At 37.1% G+C, this 20,814-nt stretch overlaps 1 protein-coding gene and 1 long non-coding RNA gene across 4 annotated transcripts in view; one reads left to right on the forward strand and one right to left on the reverse strand.

The window, feature by feature from the left end:
• LOC5570371 overlaps window positions 1–20,814 on the forward strand; it is a 368,473-nt gene that overhangs the window by 180,420 nt on the left and 167,239 nt on the right. Inside the window, exon 1 of one of the 3 annotated variants that reach the window (XM_021851601.1) lies at window positions 12,417–12,968. The exons of the other annotated variants lie outside the window; for them this stretch is intronic. Coding sequence (XP_021707293.1) covers window positions 12,889–12,968 — 80 coding nt within the window. The 5' untranslated portion in view covers window positions 12,417–12,888. Of the gene's footprint in view, window positions 1–12,416; window positions 12,969–20,814 lie in introns of those variants that run through there. 3 annotated transcript variants of the gene reach the window in all.
• Window positions 1,733–2,761, reverse strand: LOC110678577. The gene is made up of 2 exons (XR_002501750.1): window positions 2,438–2,761; window positions 1,733–2,365 (listed from the first exon to the last, which is right to left on the reverse strand). It is a non-coding gene; the product is annotated as an uncharacterized LOC110678577 (long non-coding RNA).

The raw sequence follows: 20,814 nt of genomic DNA on the forward strand, positions 1-20,814 counted from the left end.
CATGAATTCCCCCAGTAACATTTTTACTGGGATTCCTCAAGCAATTTCTCCAAGGAAATTTTCCAAGAATTCTTCCAAGGATTCCTCCAGGAAATCCTGCAGAGATTCTTCAAGCCATTTCTCCTTATATTTCTTTAGAAATCTCTCAAGAATTCTTCTAGAGATTCCTCCATGGATTACTCCAGAAAAATCTTTACAGAGATTCTTGCAGACATGTCTGCAAGGCTTGCTTCAGAACTGGGACAATTTCTTCAAAGATTTCTCCAGAGATTTATCCAGAAATTCCTTCATGATTTCCTTCAAGTATACATGCAAGGATATCCCCAAGTATTCGTCCAGGAATAAGTACGGAAATTTCTCTAGGGATCGCTCTTGGAGTTCTACTAGGAATTGCTCCAGGGGTTGTAAAAGAAATTGCTTCATGAATTCCTCTGTGTATTCTTCCAAGTTTGTTTAAGAAATTCCTCCAGGGATTCCCTCATTATCCAAAATACCCTAAGAATTTCTCCAGGGATTAAATATAAAAAAAAACCTTCATAGATTCTTCTAAAAATATCTCTTCATGGAATTTCTTCTGGAATGTCTCCATGGATTCCTCCAAGTAATATTCCAGGAATTTAACCAGAAAAATCTCTATAAAAATTTCTCTAAGGATTCCTCCTGCAAAATCTCTACAGTGATTCTTCTAAGGATTACTCCAGAAATTTCAGCAGATCCCTTCGGATATTTCTTCAGCAAATTACCCAGGTAATTCTACAGAGATCACTTCAGCAATATACCCAGGTAACCCTTCCTTGATTCCTTCAGTAGTTTGCTCAGTTAATCCTTCAGAGATTTCTACACGATTTTTTTTAAGGAACCTCTTCAGGAATCCCTTCATGAAAATCTCTACAAGGATTTTTCCAAAGATTTCTCAAGCAATGTATTCAGGAATTTCTCCTAAGATTATTCCACAAAATATCTACATGGGTTCCTCTAAAATTATACCAAGGATTTCCTCAGAAATTCATCCAAAGAATTCCTCGGTTATCCCTCCAGAGCGTCATGCAAGAATTTCTTCAGGTATTTAACCAGGGCTTCTCCCCAGTATTCCTCTAGGGATTTCTCAACAATGAAATCTTAAAGGAATCCATCCATTTTTTTTTTCAAGAAGTTTTAACTGAAAACCCGGAGATATTTTTGAAGGACACAGAAGTATAAACAGAAGAAAAAACCTTGGAGTAACTCTACAAAGATTTTCCTGTTGGGGTCCGTGGGAGAATTCCTGGAGGAAACTCTCAGTGAATCCCTTGAGAAATTTGTGAAGGAATTTCTTTACCTAAGGAAAACTCATCAGTAGGGATTTCTGGTGAAATTGTCGATGAATTGTAATCCTCATTTATCTAAAAAAAAATGCCTTATGAAAGTGTCTTTAAATGTCTTTAATTATTTCTTTCTTGAATAATTCTGCTAGAATTCTTAGAACCATCACTTTCAGTTTTTTTTAACAATTTTATCTACAAAGGCAATTGCGTATAATAATTATTACATACTCCACGAATTTTACCAAAAATCCAGATAGTAATACACTTCTGAATCCTACAAAATTTTATCAAAACATCCTTCCTTACAAATAACACATAAATTGTATCCATTGTCTTGACACAAAAAAAAACATAAAAACACATAAATGAACTTCCTTCAAAGAAAACCATAAATAAACTCCACGAATTTTTGAGAAATACTTGTACGCTTATACGAATCGTACAATTGTACGATTTATGAAATTTATTTATAACTCAAATAAATTGAAACAAACGTTTTTATAACAATTAACATTTCACATGATCTTTGTAGAATTTCCTTAAAAGTTATTCAATATATTTATTGAAAATTATTCAAAGCATTCCTTTAGGGATTTTGTCAAGAAATCCTCATCGAAATATTCCCTCAGCACACTCTGCTTTGATCCTGTTCTTACACCAATGCAGCCCGATGAGAATGTCGACTGTCTTGGAATGTGGACAGTCTCTCCGTTTGGCTCCTCGTCCACTTATTTGCCGGCTCCTCGTCCACTATATATCCGATGGTATCGTGAACCCAATCATGTCGGCGAAAGTTTTCACCGGTGTCCTTGTTCGACGTGGTAAGGGTAGCTGCAATGTGCGGTGGATCAATTTTTCTTTCGAACGTTATTGCCAACACCGAGCACAAGGAAACAGACGGAAACGGCTTTGATCGGAATTAAAGTTCCTTGCGCAGCTGATGCTGAAGTTCTTGCTGCCGGTTCTGAATCTGCTGGTACCGTTGCTGCTTTTATATGGTAATCGATTCTGCTGGACACGGTCACCTTCTGGCTCGGTAAGCGACTACACACCGATGAAGGCTATTTTGGAGCGGACAGAAAAAAAAATTGAATAAAAACACAAGTGCAAAACACTTACCGTTAAAAACGAACCAGTTACCGGTTACGTGATGTTGGCAGTCGATTTTCATCGGGGTGTGTGGCGTGGTTCCATCATCAAACCATTTTTAACGGCAAAAACCGGATGAGATCCGCAAAGACACTACTGCTTGCACCATTGGCTTTCTTTTTCTTCGCAAAAATCAGATAACCAAAACAAAAACAACATTTTTGACAGAGTAAATGCTCAGTTCGAAATTCGAACTTACTCTGAGTAAAGCATCGTTTTATTCATATGGTTTTGAGTAAATGCTCAAAGACTTTACTTCACTCAAATCGGCTTGAGCATGAGCAAGTACTCGGTTTTATTCATATGACCTAATGTATTGAAAAAAATCTACAAAAACGCTCAAAAAGTTCGACAAACTGTTCTCAACTAGTATCCAATTGTTAACGTTGTTATAATTTGAAATATTTACAACTGATTCAACTTAGACATAGGAGTGGCTTACGGATATTTTTTTTTTCATAGTTTACTGGTTTAAATTGAATTGATTGTTGTTTTCTATGTTGAACCGATTGAAAGGTAAAACAAATGAAAAAAACAATTAACAATGTTTTTTTATTTTGGAAATAAAGGATCCTACAATAAATGTACAACAATTAAGTTAGAAGATAAGCCTTGTGACTACTGTTACAGTCGATTGGGGCAAGTGTCATACGTTTGCTTCAAATCTGGAATGAATTGATTGCCATTGTACGCTCACGTCAATATCAGAATGAATATACGCGGATATCTTCCACGGAGCCGCTGGCCTTCTACTGATTGATGCAACTTTTTATTCGCACTATATGACCAGCTCACTGAAGTTTGCCGTATTTTATTCGCTTAATAGTTTTCACTCCTGTTCTTGAATAAATGTGGTGAGAGAACCAAGAATCAGCGTTTTATACACGACAAATTGACAATGATGTTTCATGCGGGCATGGTTGGATTCATCGTTGCTTTCTTCGTTTTATTATTGAAAACTGGTTTTCTTTGCAAAACATTTTTCAGTGTTGCAAGATAAAGGATCGCGATGTGTTTTGGCGAAGTTATTAATAAAAAATGGTCCTATGAATTCAGATAAGCATTTATCAAGCAACAGAGTAGAAATCGCGTTTCCCTTTGCAAGTTTCGGCAATCCGTTAAAAGAGATATTCGTAGCCAGAACATGTGTTTTTACTACACGGGACATATCATTATCACACGTCTCAAATGTTCTATGGCTGTTCAACAACTTCAACTACATCCCCATCAACGCTGCTTCATCACCAACACAACTGAAACTGCTTTTTTCTCTACGTTTGAGTAAAGTAAATGGAATAACAAGTTCATCTCAGCTATCCTTCTTTAAAAAAGCAGGGTTTCAGCTTAATTGCACTACATTCCAATAAAGTCATCGTCTGCAAAATCAAGACAATGCAAAACGCGACAAAACACAATGTTGAACAGCAAATTCGGAAACACGTCTCCATGTAATTTTACAAAAACAAGTGAGCACCTCGTCTACAATTCTAATATTTGATTGTATTTATCAACTTAATCACCTTTCTTAATTCATGTTTAGACATTACCATTTTCTTATAAAGTGTATGCCACAGCTAAATTTTCGTTACTAAGTAGAACGCGACCTAGAAATCAATAAACAAATTGACGATGAATTCTATTAAAACGAAGTAAATGGTTGCAGGTATAGAAAATGGAGGTCATAGTTATGTTGATAGTTAAGAAGTACTAATTGGGGATTTGTTTGAAGTTGTTAAAGGTTTTGTTAATCTTCGAAGCTTTGTGACATATGACAATTATGACAAGCAAGGACGTGTTGTAGAAATCCTGTTGTGGCTGAGAATGTAGAACAGAATATTTTTTGCGTAAAATGCTGAGGGCAATACTCTGTGGAAAATTAGACGTAAACATCAAGAGTTGTAGCAGATGTACCAAGAATCAAATTACTTATGCAAAATAAACACGGCAGACTTTAGTGGGCTGTTCACTTAGTTTCAAAGTGCGAAATAATATTGAGTATTGAATATTTCACGTTTATGGAACATAACATCAATATTATATTGAAATTTATACCTTAGATTTCATTCTATTATACTAAGCCTACTGGTTTAAGCCATGTAAAACATACTTGAGCCATTCTGGTAAGTTAAATCAGTTGTAAATATTCCTAATTGTAACAACGGTAACAATTATATACTGGTTGAAAACTGCTTGGCCAAGTAGTTATGTATATTATTTCAGTACTCTCAAGTAATTTTAATATGGATTATACTGAATTTTTAGGTTAAAAACATCAAATCAAGATTTCTCGAGATTCCTCCTATCAGGTATCAGAAGGCCGGCTCCATAGGCACGTTCCCCCAGTTGGGAGATTTGTGCCATCGCCATATTTGAGCCTATTCCATCAACTACCGCTACCCGATGGGAGAGGAAAGGAAAGGGAAAGATGGGAGGAAATAGGAGTGGGGTCCCTTGAAGAGGGAAGGTCGCATAAGCGAAATGAGAGCATGTAGCTCCATACCACAATGGGTTCAAACAGCGCCCTAAAAAGGGCACTGCAAAACGCATGAGCGTAAATAGAGCCTATTGCTCATTACCACAGCGGGTTTAGAATAACAGAATATCCTGAAGATTCAGGCTTCTGAAGTCAGTTTCACTTAATAAGTGTTTACCAAATAATTTTAATCATATTTGCGCAAAAACTGGACAGTTACATATCAGTTGATACGAAGTTCCATAATCGGAGTCACAACTATCACACACACAAGCAATTGTGAGATCACTTGGAGCAAGGACAATTTTGTCCCAATTCACCAAAAGTGGAAACAACGAAGTGTGTGTAGATCTACGATTCACTGGATATTTCTCCAGTAGATCCAGTACCCATAAACGGTAAGAGCAAGAAAGTGCTTCTTGTTTAAGATGTATGTGTAGTAGGGTGTCCCATTTTTTCCAGATCATCAAAAAATTGAGCTCCCCCTAAATATATAGTTTCCTTTTGTTATTCATATACTTCCTGCAAAGTTTCAGCTCAATCCATTGAAATCTCGAGCATCGCAATGAGTTTTTAGGAATCTGGTACTTTTGATACATTTTGCATTAAATCGCATGCGAGCACCTTGCATGCAAGAAAAATCGACACAGTATGCGGTGATATTTCAAAAGAAAACAAACACCTAAAATGTCAGACATAGAACACTTTTGGAAACGGCATTTATAGTGGCACAATATAATTCTTCATCAAACAACTAATGATATTTTTTTCTTTCAGCATCTGAAGACATGTTTTATTATTGGAGTGATGGGTCGTATACCAGGATACCATTAATTCAACAGACAAGTGTCCTTTAGTGGACGCATTAATCTTTTGGGGAACTGATTGATTCTGTCATCAACATTGATTTAGATGTTTCTACTTAACCATCAATATATTTATATACCTTCTACAATCAAAACTTCGCCTTTTTTACAACTCAATCTGAAAGCATCGGTATGATCTACTGGTTCAGAAATCGAATAATCGTTCGCAAAGCGCAAAGATCCATGTAAAATGTTTATTGGTTCCTTATAAAATGTGTGATATAGAAGAGAGAAGGTTGGGTAAAAAACAGTCAGTTTTTGCGTGACGTACCTAATGTACGAATTAACATCACGCTTCAAGGGGGGAGTTCTCATATATAAAGCCAAAGGGGGGATGGTCTGGAAAGTCCCAATTTAGCGTCTATCATCCCTTATACTGCCGTGAATCGCAAGTCAGTCCCATCTCCATTTTCGTCAAAATTGAGTTGAGTTCAGTTTTCAACATCTCTTCCAATGCTCTTTCAGCTGCACCAATAAAATAATATGATTTGTTCGGAAAAATTAGGAAAAAACAGCAAGTCAAATTGTCCCATAATGAAAAGTAATCGCATATCAGTCCCACTACAGACTTTTGAACCGTGGAACACAAAAATGTAACTTGTTTTGATCATCTTTATATTTTTCTCGGAAAGATATTGTAGTGAAAAGCAAGTTGTGAAAGTTTAACCAAGATTGGAACATGTTCCAATCACCTGGAATTTTTTGAATATTCGTATGGAAAACGAGTTTGAAAACTTCACAACCCACTTTCTCAATGTCTACTTTTTACAGATGGGACTGACTTGCAATTCACGGCAGTATAGTCAGTAGTGATTTCAAGAAAATGAAAACATTTTTATGTTTTGTTAGACACTTTCATACAAATTAAGTTTTTATTGTTTCTAGATGCAAAAGACATATGACAATATATGTAGACTCAAGTATTTGCAGAGCATGTTTTCGGGCGTGCAAATGAAAACTATCGTCGTTTGAATTCTGCAATAGTGCGTCTGTTGAATACCGGGTACCCCCGTTGGAACGGAACGCATAATCAAAACAAAACAGTGAAAGAGGTAACCAGAAACACGTTTCCAGGGTGACTAGATGTTCAAATTAAAAATGAACCCCGATGGTTTGCATGAGGTACCGTTCAAATTAGCGGGGGTGCACAGTAATAGCATCCTGGTATACGACCCAACACTTTAATAAATCGAACATGTCTTCAGATGCTGAAAAAAATAAATATAATGAGTCGTTTGCCGAAGAATTAAATTGTACCATTATGAATGCCGTTCCCAAAAGTGTTCTGTGTCAGAATCAGACATAGGTATTTGAAGTTTGTTTTCATTTGAAATATCACCGCGCACTGCGTAGATCTTTCTTGCATGCAAGATGCTCGCATGCAATTTCAAGCGCAAAGTTTTAAAAGTACAGTCATCTCTCCCTTACTCGATATTGAAGGGACCATCGAGTTAGGGAGGTATCGAGTTACAGAACACAAATGCAGTGCAACTGTGTTCCAAGGGACCATCGAGTTAGCCATGAAAACCAACTTTTACTATGGTTCTCTAACTCGATACCCAGACAACCAGAAGTCGCATAGCAGTATACGACGAAAGTCATTTATTTGTACAAACTGCATCACTCCCGCACTAAATGGTGGGTGAAATCGTTTGATCTATGAGTTTCCTCGCATAAAACGCTATTTTATGAGTTTATATGCACATTTCGTTTCGTTCCACATAGTTTTACAAAGTAAGTCGGATCAATCCGTAGCAGCTGTCAAATAAGCTTTGTTATCATAAATAAAGTCGCATAAGAGTGTAGACCAATTCGCAAGAAAATCTACACACTCGCATTGCATGTTATGTTTCATCATATAAAATATGTAAGTAAATCGCCTCCACTTTTGTACGCATAAGGCCTTTTCGCGACAGCTTATACGTGAAACTTTGCACATATAAGCATCGCATAAAGCAAACAGTGATTTTATTATACGTACATTTTGGTTGTCTGGGTATCGAGATACGGAATATGGAGTAAGGGAGAGTTAACTGTATCAGATTTCTGAAAACTCATAGCGATTCTCGAGATTACAATGGATTGAGCTGAAACTTTGTAGGAAGTATATGAATATCAAAAGGAATCTATAGATTCTGGGGGAGCTCAAAATCTTGATGGTCGGGGAAAAATGGGACACCCTAATGTGTAGTGGCGCAACGTCGAAAAGGGCCTCGAGCGCTGCTGTGGGTGTAGTAGAGAACGCACCAGACATCGCCATCAAGCATTGGATTGTTCTCATTTCACCCTTTTGCCACCACACATGACATCCATATGCCAATATTGGTCGAACAACTATTGTGTAAATCCATTTGATATAGTTGGGTTTGAGGCCCCAAGTTTTACCAAAGGTTTGCCGGCATTGACCAAAGGCCATGCAAGCTTTTTTGACTCTGAAATCAATGTGAGGTGTCCAAGAAAGTTTGGAATCTAGAACGACTCCGACATACTTTACCTGTTCAGTTACATTAATCTCAGTGCCAAAAAGACGTAAAGGTCGAATTCCATCGCGGTTTGGTCTTTCCGTAAAAAGAACAATATATGTTTTATTCGGGTTAACCGGAAGGCCATATTGGCGACACCAACTTTCGACTACCTGAAGAGCACTTTGCATCATGTCGAATAGGGTGCTTATGCACATACAAACTATCAAAGCTAGATAGTCGTCGTCAAATCCATAAGTTGGAAAACCGCTATTATTGAGTTGACTCAATAGCGTATCTGCTACGGGATACCACAAGAGTGTGGACAAGGCATCCGCAAACACTCAATTTACGAATCGCTGCTTGACGCAATGTCGAGAAAAGATGTCGGTTTTTGAGCATTTGATGAATCCAATTGGTGATCATTGAAGGTAGCCCATGGTTTCGTGCGACTTCCAATATGGCATCGAAAGACACGTTATCAAAGGCACCCTCAATATCCAAGAAAACACCCAAGCAGGATTGCTTCTGAGCGAATGCTTTCTCAATATCGTATACAACTTTGTGTAAAAGAGTCACAGTGGACTTTCCAGATTGGTAAGCATGTTAATACACATGAAGAGGCATGTTTTCCAAATAAACTTCACGGATGTGATGATCGGTAATGCCTTTAATTTTATTATGGATTATACTGAATTTTTAGGTTAAAAACATCAAATCAAGATTTCTCGAGATTCCTCCTGGGGATTTTTTTTAATTGATCCAGAAGCAATAAATGTCAAAAATATCAATCAATGTTGTGGAAGAGTCTGATAAACTGGATCTCTGAAATAACATTCGTCGTATAATGAAAGCATAATATTTCAGATGTTTAATAAAGCTGACTTCTTCACTCTATCATGTTGCTCTAGCACTACCATGCACTCCCCGTTTTCAATCACTCAATCACTGTGTAGTAATGACGAAATGTAAATCTATACAATAACTTAAAAAAAATCATGATCGACTAAATTCTCTACTAAATGTCCCTGAAACCAAATATCCTACACTTTTTGAATCAATTAAATTCTTTTCGATCAAACATCATTCGACCAAATGTCATAGATTATTTTCTTCAACTGCCCAAAAAAACAGAAATTGGTTTTGAAACGACGAAGTTTTGCAAATGTTCCAGGAGGTCACATTTTATAACCAAAAATTCACACTTAGCCGAGGAGGATATCTTGCTTTATTGTTTCACTTCAGTTTGGTTCACAAAAGCGGTTCAAAATTGTGAATGCTTTGTTATCTACCTCCACCTCGACAACATTGATTTTGTTATTTTTTGTAATGCCACAGTCGATCGCAGAGATGCTGTTCTAAAACGGAAAACGTTCAGCATACAGTAACATAAATTTTATGTTCCCTTCGTTCGACACGTTTTTCGCAAAAGCATTTACCGTGTCAAATCAGTTCCAAAGGAAGGATGCAAGGGCCATGCTTATTTGCGCACGGCAGAAGGTAACTTTGAAGGAGGTTGTGTTTAGTTGGCAGAACTCGGGGTGTCAAATCATTTTATCAATAATATAAAATATAACAAATTTCCTTCCTTAGCCGAGTGGTTAGAGTCCGCGGCTACAACTCAAAGCCATGCTGAAGGTTTCTGGGTTAGATTCCCGGTCTGTTATGGAAAATCAATGTCGAAATATTTTTCTACAAGCTGGTAATGCTTCATAATCGGCAATGTTGATTTTCCTTCGACTAACTGCTAACAATAATCGTCCTAATACAACTCAATGCGTTGAAAGATCATTCTCGTGGTTGAAAAACTTGAGAACATATTTAAGGAACAAAATATACAAATATTGATTCTAATACATGTGAATCCAAATACATCATCCATCATAGTGGACGTTTTAATAAATGAATAATAATAAAACTGTTTTTGCATGAACTTTCGAACAAAACAAATTGGACGAAGAATCAAATCAATATCAGAATTTTCAAACTTCTTTTGATCTATTTTAAACAACCACATTTAAAAAGTAAAATCTATGCTGATTTTCGAAAAGAATAAAATATACTGTGGAGCACGAAGCTTCTTTCATGCACCACAGGTGTATTTTGTAAAGTTTTGGAAAATTACACCAGGTAGAGCAGTTTCCTTTTGAGTGTTGAAGTTCATACAAAAAGGTATGCCTGGAATGGACGAGAGAAATTGAAACTTGCAAATGTTGTTTCGTCCTTTGAAAATGTTAGTTTGGAAACATGTTCAAATTTATCTACGTTGTCTCCCGTTTCATTGTCCAAAACCCTCCCAAGAGCCAAATCTTGGTTGTGCTACTGGCCGTATTTATACTACACTTATGTCAAATGCAAGCTTTCAATCCATATTATGAATTTAAATATCGAAACTGAGCTAAAACCATTTTTTCGCTTTGAAAACCCTGAATAAATTAGGTGTATGAGAGTTAAAATTATAAGCAGAATGAATTGTTTTTTATGTTAAGAATCAATTCGGAAGAGTAAATGAATATAGCTCTATCATGTGATTGTGATCTACTGCACACAGAAGATTTCAAGCTGATTGGCTGTGTAAAACGTTCTAAACTATACTTTACGGAGATTTGTGTTATGCTTTCAATTAATATTTGCGCAATAGCAATAGCAGATTTTTCTGTATACAATCCTATACAATTTCTATCGCGATGCAGGCATCGTAGACGTACAGGGTGTCCGTAAATTATCTGAACAGCAAAATATGAGAAAGATGATCTCGAATTGATAACAATACAAATTCAATGTCTTTGTACTTTTTTAAATACATCTATATGTTAACACAACATACACCTTTAAATAATTTCGAAATTGTTGCTTCTTACTGAGAGAGGCAAATTTGATTTTTTCGGAGGCGTTTTTCTAGAGGGCTGCTAGTCATACTAGAGATGTTGCGTCCCTAAAATCTAAAAAAGATGAATCCAAATGTCCCATTATTCTTTGAAGCAACCTACAGTTTAATGGCTTCAAGTTAGACGGTTCAAATCCAATGAGTTCTGTGAACATTTCTCTTCCGTCATAAAGCTCGAAAAACAACTCCCCTTAAGACACCTCAACACATTTGGCTTGGTTTCACAAATATTTGAAATCGGAAATGTGTCAAACTTACTACCTAATAAAATAATAGGGTAATGTTTTAAACCATGCAAGAATATTGAATTTATTCTGCTTGATTGCATACAGCCATGCCTTCAAAGTTTGTACGGATAATTTGCGGACACCCTGTAACCAATCGGGCCAAAATGTTGAACAGTCACAGTGGGGAACCGACATCCATACAGGCTCAAAATCCGTACACTTCATACAAATAGTATTCGTTTTGAATGAAATGGACAGATTTAGATTCATTTCTTAAGAGTACGGATTTCGATCCCACACGGTATTTGAAGCCCAAAATGCATAAAAAAAACCTTGATTTGGAAAAAGGTCACAAATACCCAACCTAATTTGCAACGTTCAAGTGACACCAAAGTGCATCCCATTGTATTTCAAAGCTATGTTTGACAGTTAATTGATTTTTAATTGCAATGTTTTATCATTAGCAAAATTGCTATAGAAAATCATTGAAATTGAGAATTTGTTGCAATAAACGAATGTTCACTGAACGAATGTGAAAGTTGTGCAGTGAAACTAACAACAATTTGAAATATATTTGAACACCCCCAATTTGCATATCTGAACAGTTTCAAGTCTATGTTTCAAGTACCAGCATAGCCACCCAGACGTCGATGCGTTCGCCTACTTTTAAGCTGTTGCAGTACTCTGGAAATGAAGGGCAGGAGCAGCCAGTCTACGTCGCTAGTTGCCTGCGCAGATAATTATTCTATTTGATCACTATAATTGTCGATTTGTTTTTATCTTCTCCTTTGTTGTTGATTGTAGGTGCGCGGCGTTGTTTATTTGTGGTTTGTTTGTTCGCTACAATATCCAATGTATGAATGAGTGCCATGTTTATATCTCTAGTTTATTCAGTTTTTCTGGGCTTTCTGGTACATTGATTAGAGAAATTTAGAGCTTCGTCTTCACCACGTGTGCATCGGTTGATGCGCCAGACTGTGCGCAACCCAAAACGTTCACTGCACATACGGCTAATGTTGGTTATTTACGGAATGTTAGCCTTTAGTTCACTTTTGGTTTCGAATAGGATAAGATGTGTTCGTGCCGTACTCTTTGCGATCGCCAGAAACATCGAACAGCACGTGAGCTGGCCATATCGGTAGAATCACGCGATTCGGACAGGATAGTCGAACGGTCCGTGCGTGATTATTGATCAACTGAAGACAAAGTTGCTACCCTCATTGAGGGGGCGTATTGGCGGTTTGTGTTGTTGATAAGCCATGGTTGATGTGTTCAATTGTGCGATTTCAAATGAAGGGAAAAATATCTTCTTCTCCTCTACCCTTCGAAAATACATACAACAATCGTTTTACGATGGTTTCCATTTTGATTGAGTTTGTTTACGGTGTACCATCAAAGTGTTCGATATAAAGTGAAATCGGAAAATAGAAAATTGTAAAGCGTGTGCCACGCAACTCCTTTGTGGGCAAGTAAAAAATACTTCGAATAGAGCGTGGTGCGATTAGCCGAACCCAACCAGCATGAAGAAGGTGAAATCAGTGGCAGATTTAAATTTGAATGTAAACTCACCACTTTACCGGGAGTTTCTGCTTGGTCTAAGGTAATCGAACTATACGTAGGTTTTGTGGATCGGGTGGTGGTCATCAAACGGCTATGGCTTCACACACACGTGGTGTTTTAAATTGCTCAGTGGGTGGTAGTGACTGCCAAGTGATTGAATCAGCGGGAGATTGTACTTCCAAACTGTGTCGAAACATTGGTTCATCGGATCCGACCGTGTGGAACGTATTTGATGGAAAGGATTGCATAAACATGATGGTACAGTGTGGTGGTCTACAGTACGATGGCAACATGTTGCTATGAAATAAAAACTTGCCTAATATTCTTATCCAGTAAGCCGTTGACTAGACATTGTCCACAATCGCATACATAGTTGACGTAAGCGCCATTATATTTTCCAGCAAAAAAAACAACAAAGAAATAGTGGAAAAGTGAACAAACTCCCCTTATATTGATTGGACGTCAGGATATATTGTTATTCACTATTACAAAGTTTGCATTTTATATGCTTCATCAACTGTTCGGCAGGCAACGGTGCTACTGGCGGGAAAAATAGATCAAAGTAATCCAGGCGACTATGTTCTTCAGCAGAAGAGCAGTATGGACCGATGCACAAGTTCACTATTTGACGTTTCAGCGGTGCCGTGTTATTTATGTGACCATGGTAACGAGTGAATTTGGCACCGCTCAAACGTCATATTAGTGAACTCGTGCATCGGTCCATTGCTCTAAAAGTATGATTTAGACTTTGTTTTTACGCGTTGTAAGAAAAATTATGATCCCAGGAAAATCCAGCTTCACCTATGAACCAATGCACGAGTTCACTTTTTTGACGTTTGAGCGGTGCCAAATTCACTGGTTTCCATGACCACATAAATAGCACGGCACACGGATCATAGTCACCTGCGACCTAAAATATTGAATTACTGTTAACTCTCCCTTACTCGATATTGAAGGGATCATCGAGTTAGGGAGGTATCGAGTTACAGAACACAAAATCAGTGCATTGCTATGCAAGGGACCATCAAGTTAGCCATGAAAACCAACTTTTAGTATGGTTCTCTAACTCGATATCGAGATACCGGATATCGAGTAAGGGAGAGCTAATTGTATTTTAGTTTATGTATACTGTCAACGAGGAGTTTTGGGCTGCGACACCAAATGCATCATGTTGATTTTTTATCTGATAAGTGATAACCAATGATCCGGGTTAGAGAACCTGCCAGGTTCTTTTATCCAGACCATTGGAATGAATCGATTGTTTCAGCATTAATAGACTGAATAAGAGATGAGGGTCGTTGGATCGCTTATTCACTTAAATGATGTTCCATTCGAACGATTCCGTACCATATCTCCGTTGCCTTTTTAATTTTAATCAATGGCTTCGAAAGTTCAAGAACTGAATAGGTTTATTCACTAATCATCAAAAATAACTCAAACGTTAGGAAATGATATCAATTTTCACGCAGCGGCGTTGCAATTGAATCACCGTCATGCTGTTTACTGTCATTGAATTGAATCTACTTCCCTCAAGAGTTGCAGTGCTTACTGTGGTTCATTTGTTCTATGCGGGGATAGCTCGCTGCGCGTTATTTCCGCGAAGCAATCCAAATTTTTAAATTTCCCCGCAATAAATTGAATAAACAAGATTACACTATGGACCGATGTACGAATTCACTATCTGACGTTTGAGCGGTGCCGTGTTATGTACGTGACCATGACAACGAGTGAATTCGGCACCGCTCAAACGTCAAATTAGTGAGCTCGTGCATTGGTTCATGGACCAATGCACGAGTTCACTCGTTGACGTTTGAGCGGTGCCGTATTATTTATGTGGCCATGGCAACGAGTGAATTCGGCACCGCTCAAACATCAAATTAGTGAACTCGTGCATTGGTGCATAGTGAACGACCATGATTATATTAGGGGAAGACGGGGTAAGACCGCCCGCCTAAGCAATTTAATTCATATTTCAAAATCAAAAATCAGTAAATCCTTTTTCGATGCATAGTATCATTTTTCGAAGCCTTAGGCATGATCAAAAAATGTCACAGGTTTTGAATTTGTAAAAAAATAATTAATTTCTTGATGCTTGAAAAAGTGATGTCTGATCACGATTAATTTTAGCGACGTGGTAAAACCGCCCACCCACAAGGTAAAAGCGACCACCACGATTTTTGTACACAATTTTGCGAAAAAATATATCAGATCACTGTGATTCTAAAATATATTATGTTTTATGAATTCTAAATTGATTAACAGGGATATTGAACTATTTTTAGGGTTAATTAACTCAAAAAGCTTAGATATGTACTTATCATCACCTTTAGACACCTATATTTTGGAAAAATACGCGTATTTGGTTTGTATTTTTAACAACAATGATTTCATTTTACACGAATAGTAATGTACAACGTAGTAATAACTTTCACAATGGTTTAGACATTTTATGTGGTATAAGTTAGAGGAGGCGGTCTTACCCCATCAACAGTGGTCGGGTTTACCCCGCTAACGCAATTTTCACAACTATAACCTTATTTTAAAGCTAAATATTTACAATTCATATTTCACTTCACTAAAGTGTATTTCACATTTCTGGTAAAGCATGGACGGGTAATTTGTTATGTTTTTACAACAAAATCCCTTCCGAAATCCTTAAGTGAGCATTTGTTAAATTTATTAAATCAAATTCAATATTGACGAGCAGAAACTTTGTTTTTGATATTTGTTATGAACAACTTTTTTGTAAATATCACCCTAAATGGTTCGGAATGTCAAATATCTTGTGGTTATGGAAAGTGCATGGTGAACTTCTAAGAAAACCGTTATTTTCATGCCAAACCCCGGCGGACGTTCTTACCCCGTCTTCCCCTACTCCAAAAATTTGTTTTCTAATTTTTAAACAATTAGGGTCGGTGTTCCCTTAGTGGACAGTCCCTATAGCCCTATAGTCGCACTAGTGCTTTTTACGGCCGTTTCGCTATAAATCGTTTTAAAATAGTTTTTGACATGAAGGCCAAGAGCTATTTATCTAAATAGCATTGATACACAGCTTGATTTTGTTCATGATCGATATAATTAGTTTTGCTTAAATTTTGAGCTCCCTTGCGCCTATAGTAAACCTATTGTTCCTATAGTAGTACTACTGAGAGAAACTATTTTTTATTATACGAAATAATTGATGAATTAAGAACTTTTTTTACATCAAACGAAAGCTTTTGATCCATACTTTGTAGGAAAAATATTGAAGTTTTGTAAAAATACATTTTTGATTAGTATTTTGCCAACACTGTGATGCTAGTGCTACTATAGGAACAAAAATTAAAAATAGTGCTACTGTAGGCACATGTATTCCTATACTGGCACAAGCGATAATAAATACAAACATATAAGTTTTCGTAGTTTTCATATTTTTCCTATAAAACCAAGATAAAAAGCTTTCAGATGATGTAAAAATAATGACGCTAGCGTTATTTTTCGATTTTATACGAATATTTGTTCTTAGCTATGCGGCTATTGGTACATCGACCCTAGAAGGATCAATAATGAACAAGAAATTTAATTTTACATGTTAAGGGACACGAATTACGTCGTTCGGCTCGCTTCTTTCATGTGAATTCAAAAGACGTAAAATCACATTATTTTTTTTAGGAGTGTGCATGTTACATAATTGAAAATTCATATAAGCGAGTCCGAAGGTCAAAAACATGTTCTTCTATCATTCTATACATTTAGAACAAATATGTTCAAACTTCTCAAAATTTTCTATATGACCATTAAACTTTGTTTTTTAATCCATTTTGGAATCTGATTGCTTTACTATTGTAATTGGACGTTCATGCGTTCATTCGTTTATTGGAACAAATCGGAGTCACATTTTTTTCAAAAAAATTTTAGGATAAACATCCTATATTCATATATTGTCCTAAAAATAAAATGTTATTCATGATCAACAACTACAAAATCTCCAAATGGGACAGATATGCATCAATCGGCAACTAAATGCTTCAATAGATTTTTATGATTTCCCCCCATAATTTTTAAAATCAAGGAATCTTCGCTCAGAAAAAAATAACATTTAGCTAAATTTTTAATTCTTAATAAAATTTTGATACTTCGTATTGATTAGCTTTTGATAATGTCCCTATATATTTGAACATTTGACAAAATTATTGCACAAAGCATTCAGTTTTTTTTTCTTCGGAAAATACAAAAAAATGGCGTTATATATTATATAGTAGCAATTCATAATTTGTGTTTTCAAACTTTTTAGAAATCTATGAATAAAAATCTAAGTAAGTTATATAAGCTAGTTTCAGGATTGAGTTGAATTTCAAAAATAAACTTTGTAGGCTTTATATTTTTCCCGGTTTTTGACGTAGAAGTACGTCTTTCTTCTCTATACAGGAGTGAAATTGGAATTTCAAAACCAAGAGCGTTACGTTGGCATGAAATATTTTAAACGTTTATAACTTTTCGCTGGCTTAACGAAATTTCTTGATAAGCATCTCAATCGAAAGATAAGACATCAAAGCTTCATGTCGTTTACTTACTGAATCTCACATACCTGTCCAAATAGTTTAATAACTGTTTTAAAAGAGAACGTTGATTTCAAGCAAATCTATAAATAGGGGTGGCTAGAGAAAATTTGACGTCATTTGCTTTTCACTCTCCGATTGGCTCGCATCTCAGCAGGCGACAGATCGGCTTGCTCTGACCGGGCGTACTTCTCAGGCACAGACATCGATAGCGAGGGCCCCCCCGTTTGTCTTGCTTTGCTCAAATCAAACTGTCGAGCGAGCGTGAGAAGATGCCGTCCGAAGCTAAAGCTATCACCGCTGCCGCCGCCTAGAAGAAGAAGAGGAAGCAGTCCACAGGTGAATTTGCGGTCGAACATGTGAACACGGTCGGGCGAGTCATTCTCGCTTTGTGCTTCACCGCTTGCTTGCGTTCACCCAGCCATCGTCATCGCCGTCGCAAATTTCATCGGCCGAGGAGCTGTGAACCCGCGCTTCAAAATTTCGACTCGTGATGAAATCATCATTGGTGGTCAAGAAACAATCCCGTTAGGAGCAAATACCAGAAGCCCCCTGAGTTTTGCTGGTCCGAGCAGTGTTATTTATCTGTAACAACATCGAAGCTAATCAAGCTATCGGTTTTTTTCAGAGCCATCGAATTTGTGGAAAAGAGTTAAAAGAGAAATATTTCCGACTTTATTTATAACTTCTAATATTCCTAAATCAATTTCACGGCTTCATACAAAATTTCATATGTCATGAATAATTTATGACTCAACCATTTGAGATTGTACTCGCGGACACTGGTGCAGTGCCGTCAGGGTGAGTGCTCAACATTCCACAACAATTGTAAAATAGAGTGGCTTTTCCAACAGCGCCTTTTATGTTCCATATTTTATGGGAACACTTTGATTAGGAAAATTATCCCATGTAACAAAATTGCGACATATTTAGAATGCTTTTGAAAAGACATTCTCATTGAACAATTGTAATAATTTTGGCACCCATGAATCAGCAATTTACCGTCGTAATAAAGAAAACTATTAATTATCAATAGCTCGTATTGAATATTTAGGGAATGCCAATCATTCCAACAATTCATGTTCGACCAATTTCTCACGTATTAGTATTCTCCGCAATTTTCAAGTAATTCCAAGCCCAACACATTATTAGCACATACCCATTTCCCAGATTGGTCGATCCGAAAGCGAAGAGCACAAAAGGGAGGAGCATCATCTGCTATTCCAAGGTTATAAAACATGCTGCCTTCGTTGGATTCATTTTCATTCCATTTCCGCTTTCGAGCTGGTAAGAGCTCCTCCGAACTTGCTTAGCGAGAAGTACCTCGCTGCTAGAAGCCTGCTGAGCTGTTAATCCAGAATCTGGTTTGTGAAATCGCTCAAGATTTCAAGATTGAGCTACGTTTCCAGATTTCAACTAAATCCCTGTGATCCGCTACCCTGTTGCTGTTGTGCACCCATGAAATATTCAGCTGGTTTGTCGAATAAACAGAGAACTTTTTCACATCATCTTCTTCTTCTTCTTCTTCTTCTTCTTCTTCTTCTTCTTCTTCTTCTTCTTCTTCTTCTTCTTCTTCTTTTTGGCATTAACGTCCTCACTAGGACAGAGGACAGAGCTTCTCAGCTTAGTGTTCTTATGAGCACTTCCACAGTTATTAAGTGAGAGCTTTCTTTGCCAAGGTTTCCATTCTTGCATTCGTATATCGTGTGGCAGGTACGATTATACTCTATGCCCAGGGAAGTCAAGAAAATTTCCATTACGAAAAGATCCTGGACCGACCGGGAATCGAACCCAGACACCGTCAGCATGGCTTTGCTTTGTAGCCGCGGACTCTAACCATTCGGCTAAGGAAGGCCTCAACTTATTCACATGCAATTGCAACTTTTTCGATTTTCCATACAAAATGACCAACTTTGTTAGGTTAGATCGCAGTTATTTATGGAAATATTTTCGAATGAAACTTTCACAGAACATCAGATGTAACTTGAATTTTAACATATATTTTTGAATAATTTTTCCAATCACAAGTTTATAAGTAATAACGGTTTGACTAAACTGTAATCACAGACAAACAGACGTAACAGCTAGAAGAATTATCAATTTAAAACATAGTCAAGTGAACATTGACGCCCAATGCTAAAAATACTTGGTTTGGCCAATCGCGAACTAGATGGCGGTAGTGAGCAAACGTCAAACTCGAACAAAAGCGATGCGAGCGCAACGAGTGGCCTGTCGGCCAACTACCAAACATTAGAATTGGGCGCTGTTCTGCTGTGCGATGAAAATAATTAGAGTGTTACGTCTGTTTGTCTGTGCTGTAATTTTCGACGAATAATTCAAAACTTTTTATTTTAAAATCTGATAGCCTTACACAAAAACTTTCTTCAGCAAACTTATTCATCTCGTCAAAATCTACAACTTTGCTGAAGATACCATGAAGCTATTCCTTCAATATGTTTAGTTATGTCAATTATGAAAAATCGTCAAAAAATTCACTTTAGTCAAACCGTTACTGCTTTTCAACGTGTGATTGGAAAACTCACTCAAAAGTATATGTTAAAATCTAAGTTATGTCTGATATTCTGTGAAAATTTCATTCAAATCGGTCCATAAATAACTGGGATATAGTTTATCAAAGTTGGTCATTTTGCATGAAAAATCAAAAGAGTTGCATTTTTTTTTCTCAGCGAAGAATCACAACATCAACGAAAATAGCGCGAAAGCAATAACCAATCGCGTGCGAGTAGCGAACGGAGTGACGAAACAGCCAAGTGAGAACCCCACCACTCGCCATCGGTGAACGGAGCTCGAGCAAATAAAACCACTGGTTGTTCTGCTCCCAGCTCATTCACAAATCGAACGGCATAACGAACGGATCAAGCAGCGGAGCAGCAAAGAAGAGCGCGTGAAAGCCACAGCAGTGTGCGAGTATCGAACGGAACCAGAGAGCAACGAAGGGAAAGCAACAACTGAAAATCATTCAGTGGACGGATCAGTAGTCAGAGCCAACCGGCGACCTGTTGGAAAGTAACGCCAGCGAAATATACACCATCTGCCTCTCCTTACCATTCATATTCTTGTACTTGATGAATTCAATGAAATGGTTTGGTTTGGCGATGGAGCAAAGAGTTATTTAGGATGATTTTACTTAACAAAGAGTTGTTGATAAATATTCCAATCAATAAGAGTTGTTTTGAAAAAGTTCACTTGTAGCAGAATTTTCCTCGGAAAATTTCTGCTTTACCAAAGAGTTGTTAATGAAATTCCTGCAGCAAAGGGTAGAGTTTCTCCCCACGAATATTTCCAGCCAGGACCATTCATGGAGGACAATCCATCCCGAGCATCACG

This window comes from Aedes aegypti, chromosome 3 (assembly GCF_002204515.2).
Source record: "Aedes aegypti strain LVP_AGWG chromosome 3, AaegL5.0 Primary Assembly, whole genome shotgun sequence".
In the NCBI taxonomy this organism is placed as follows: Eukaryota; Metazoa; Arthropoda; class Insecta; order Diptera; family Culicidae; genus Aedes; species Aedes aegypti.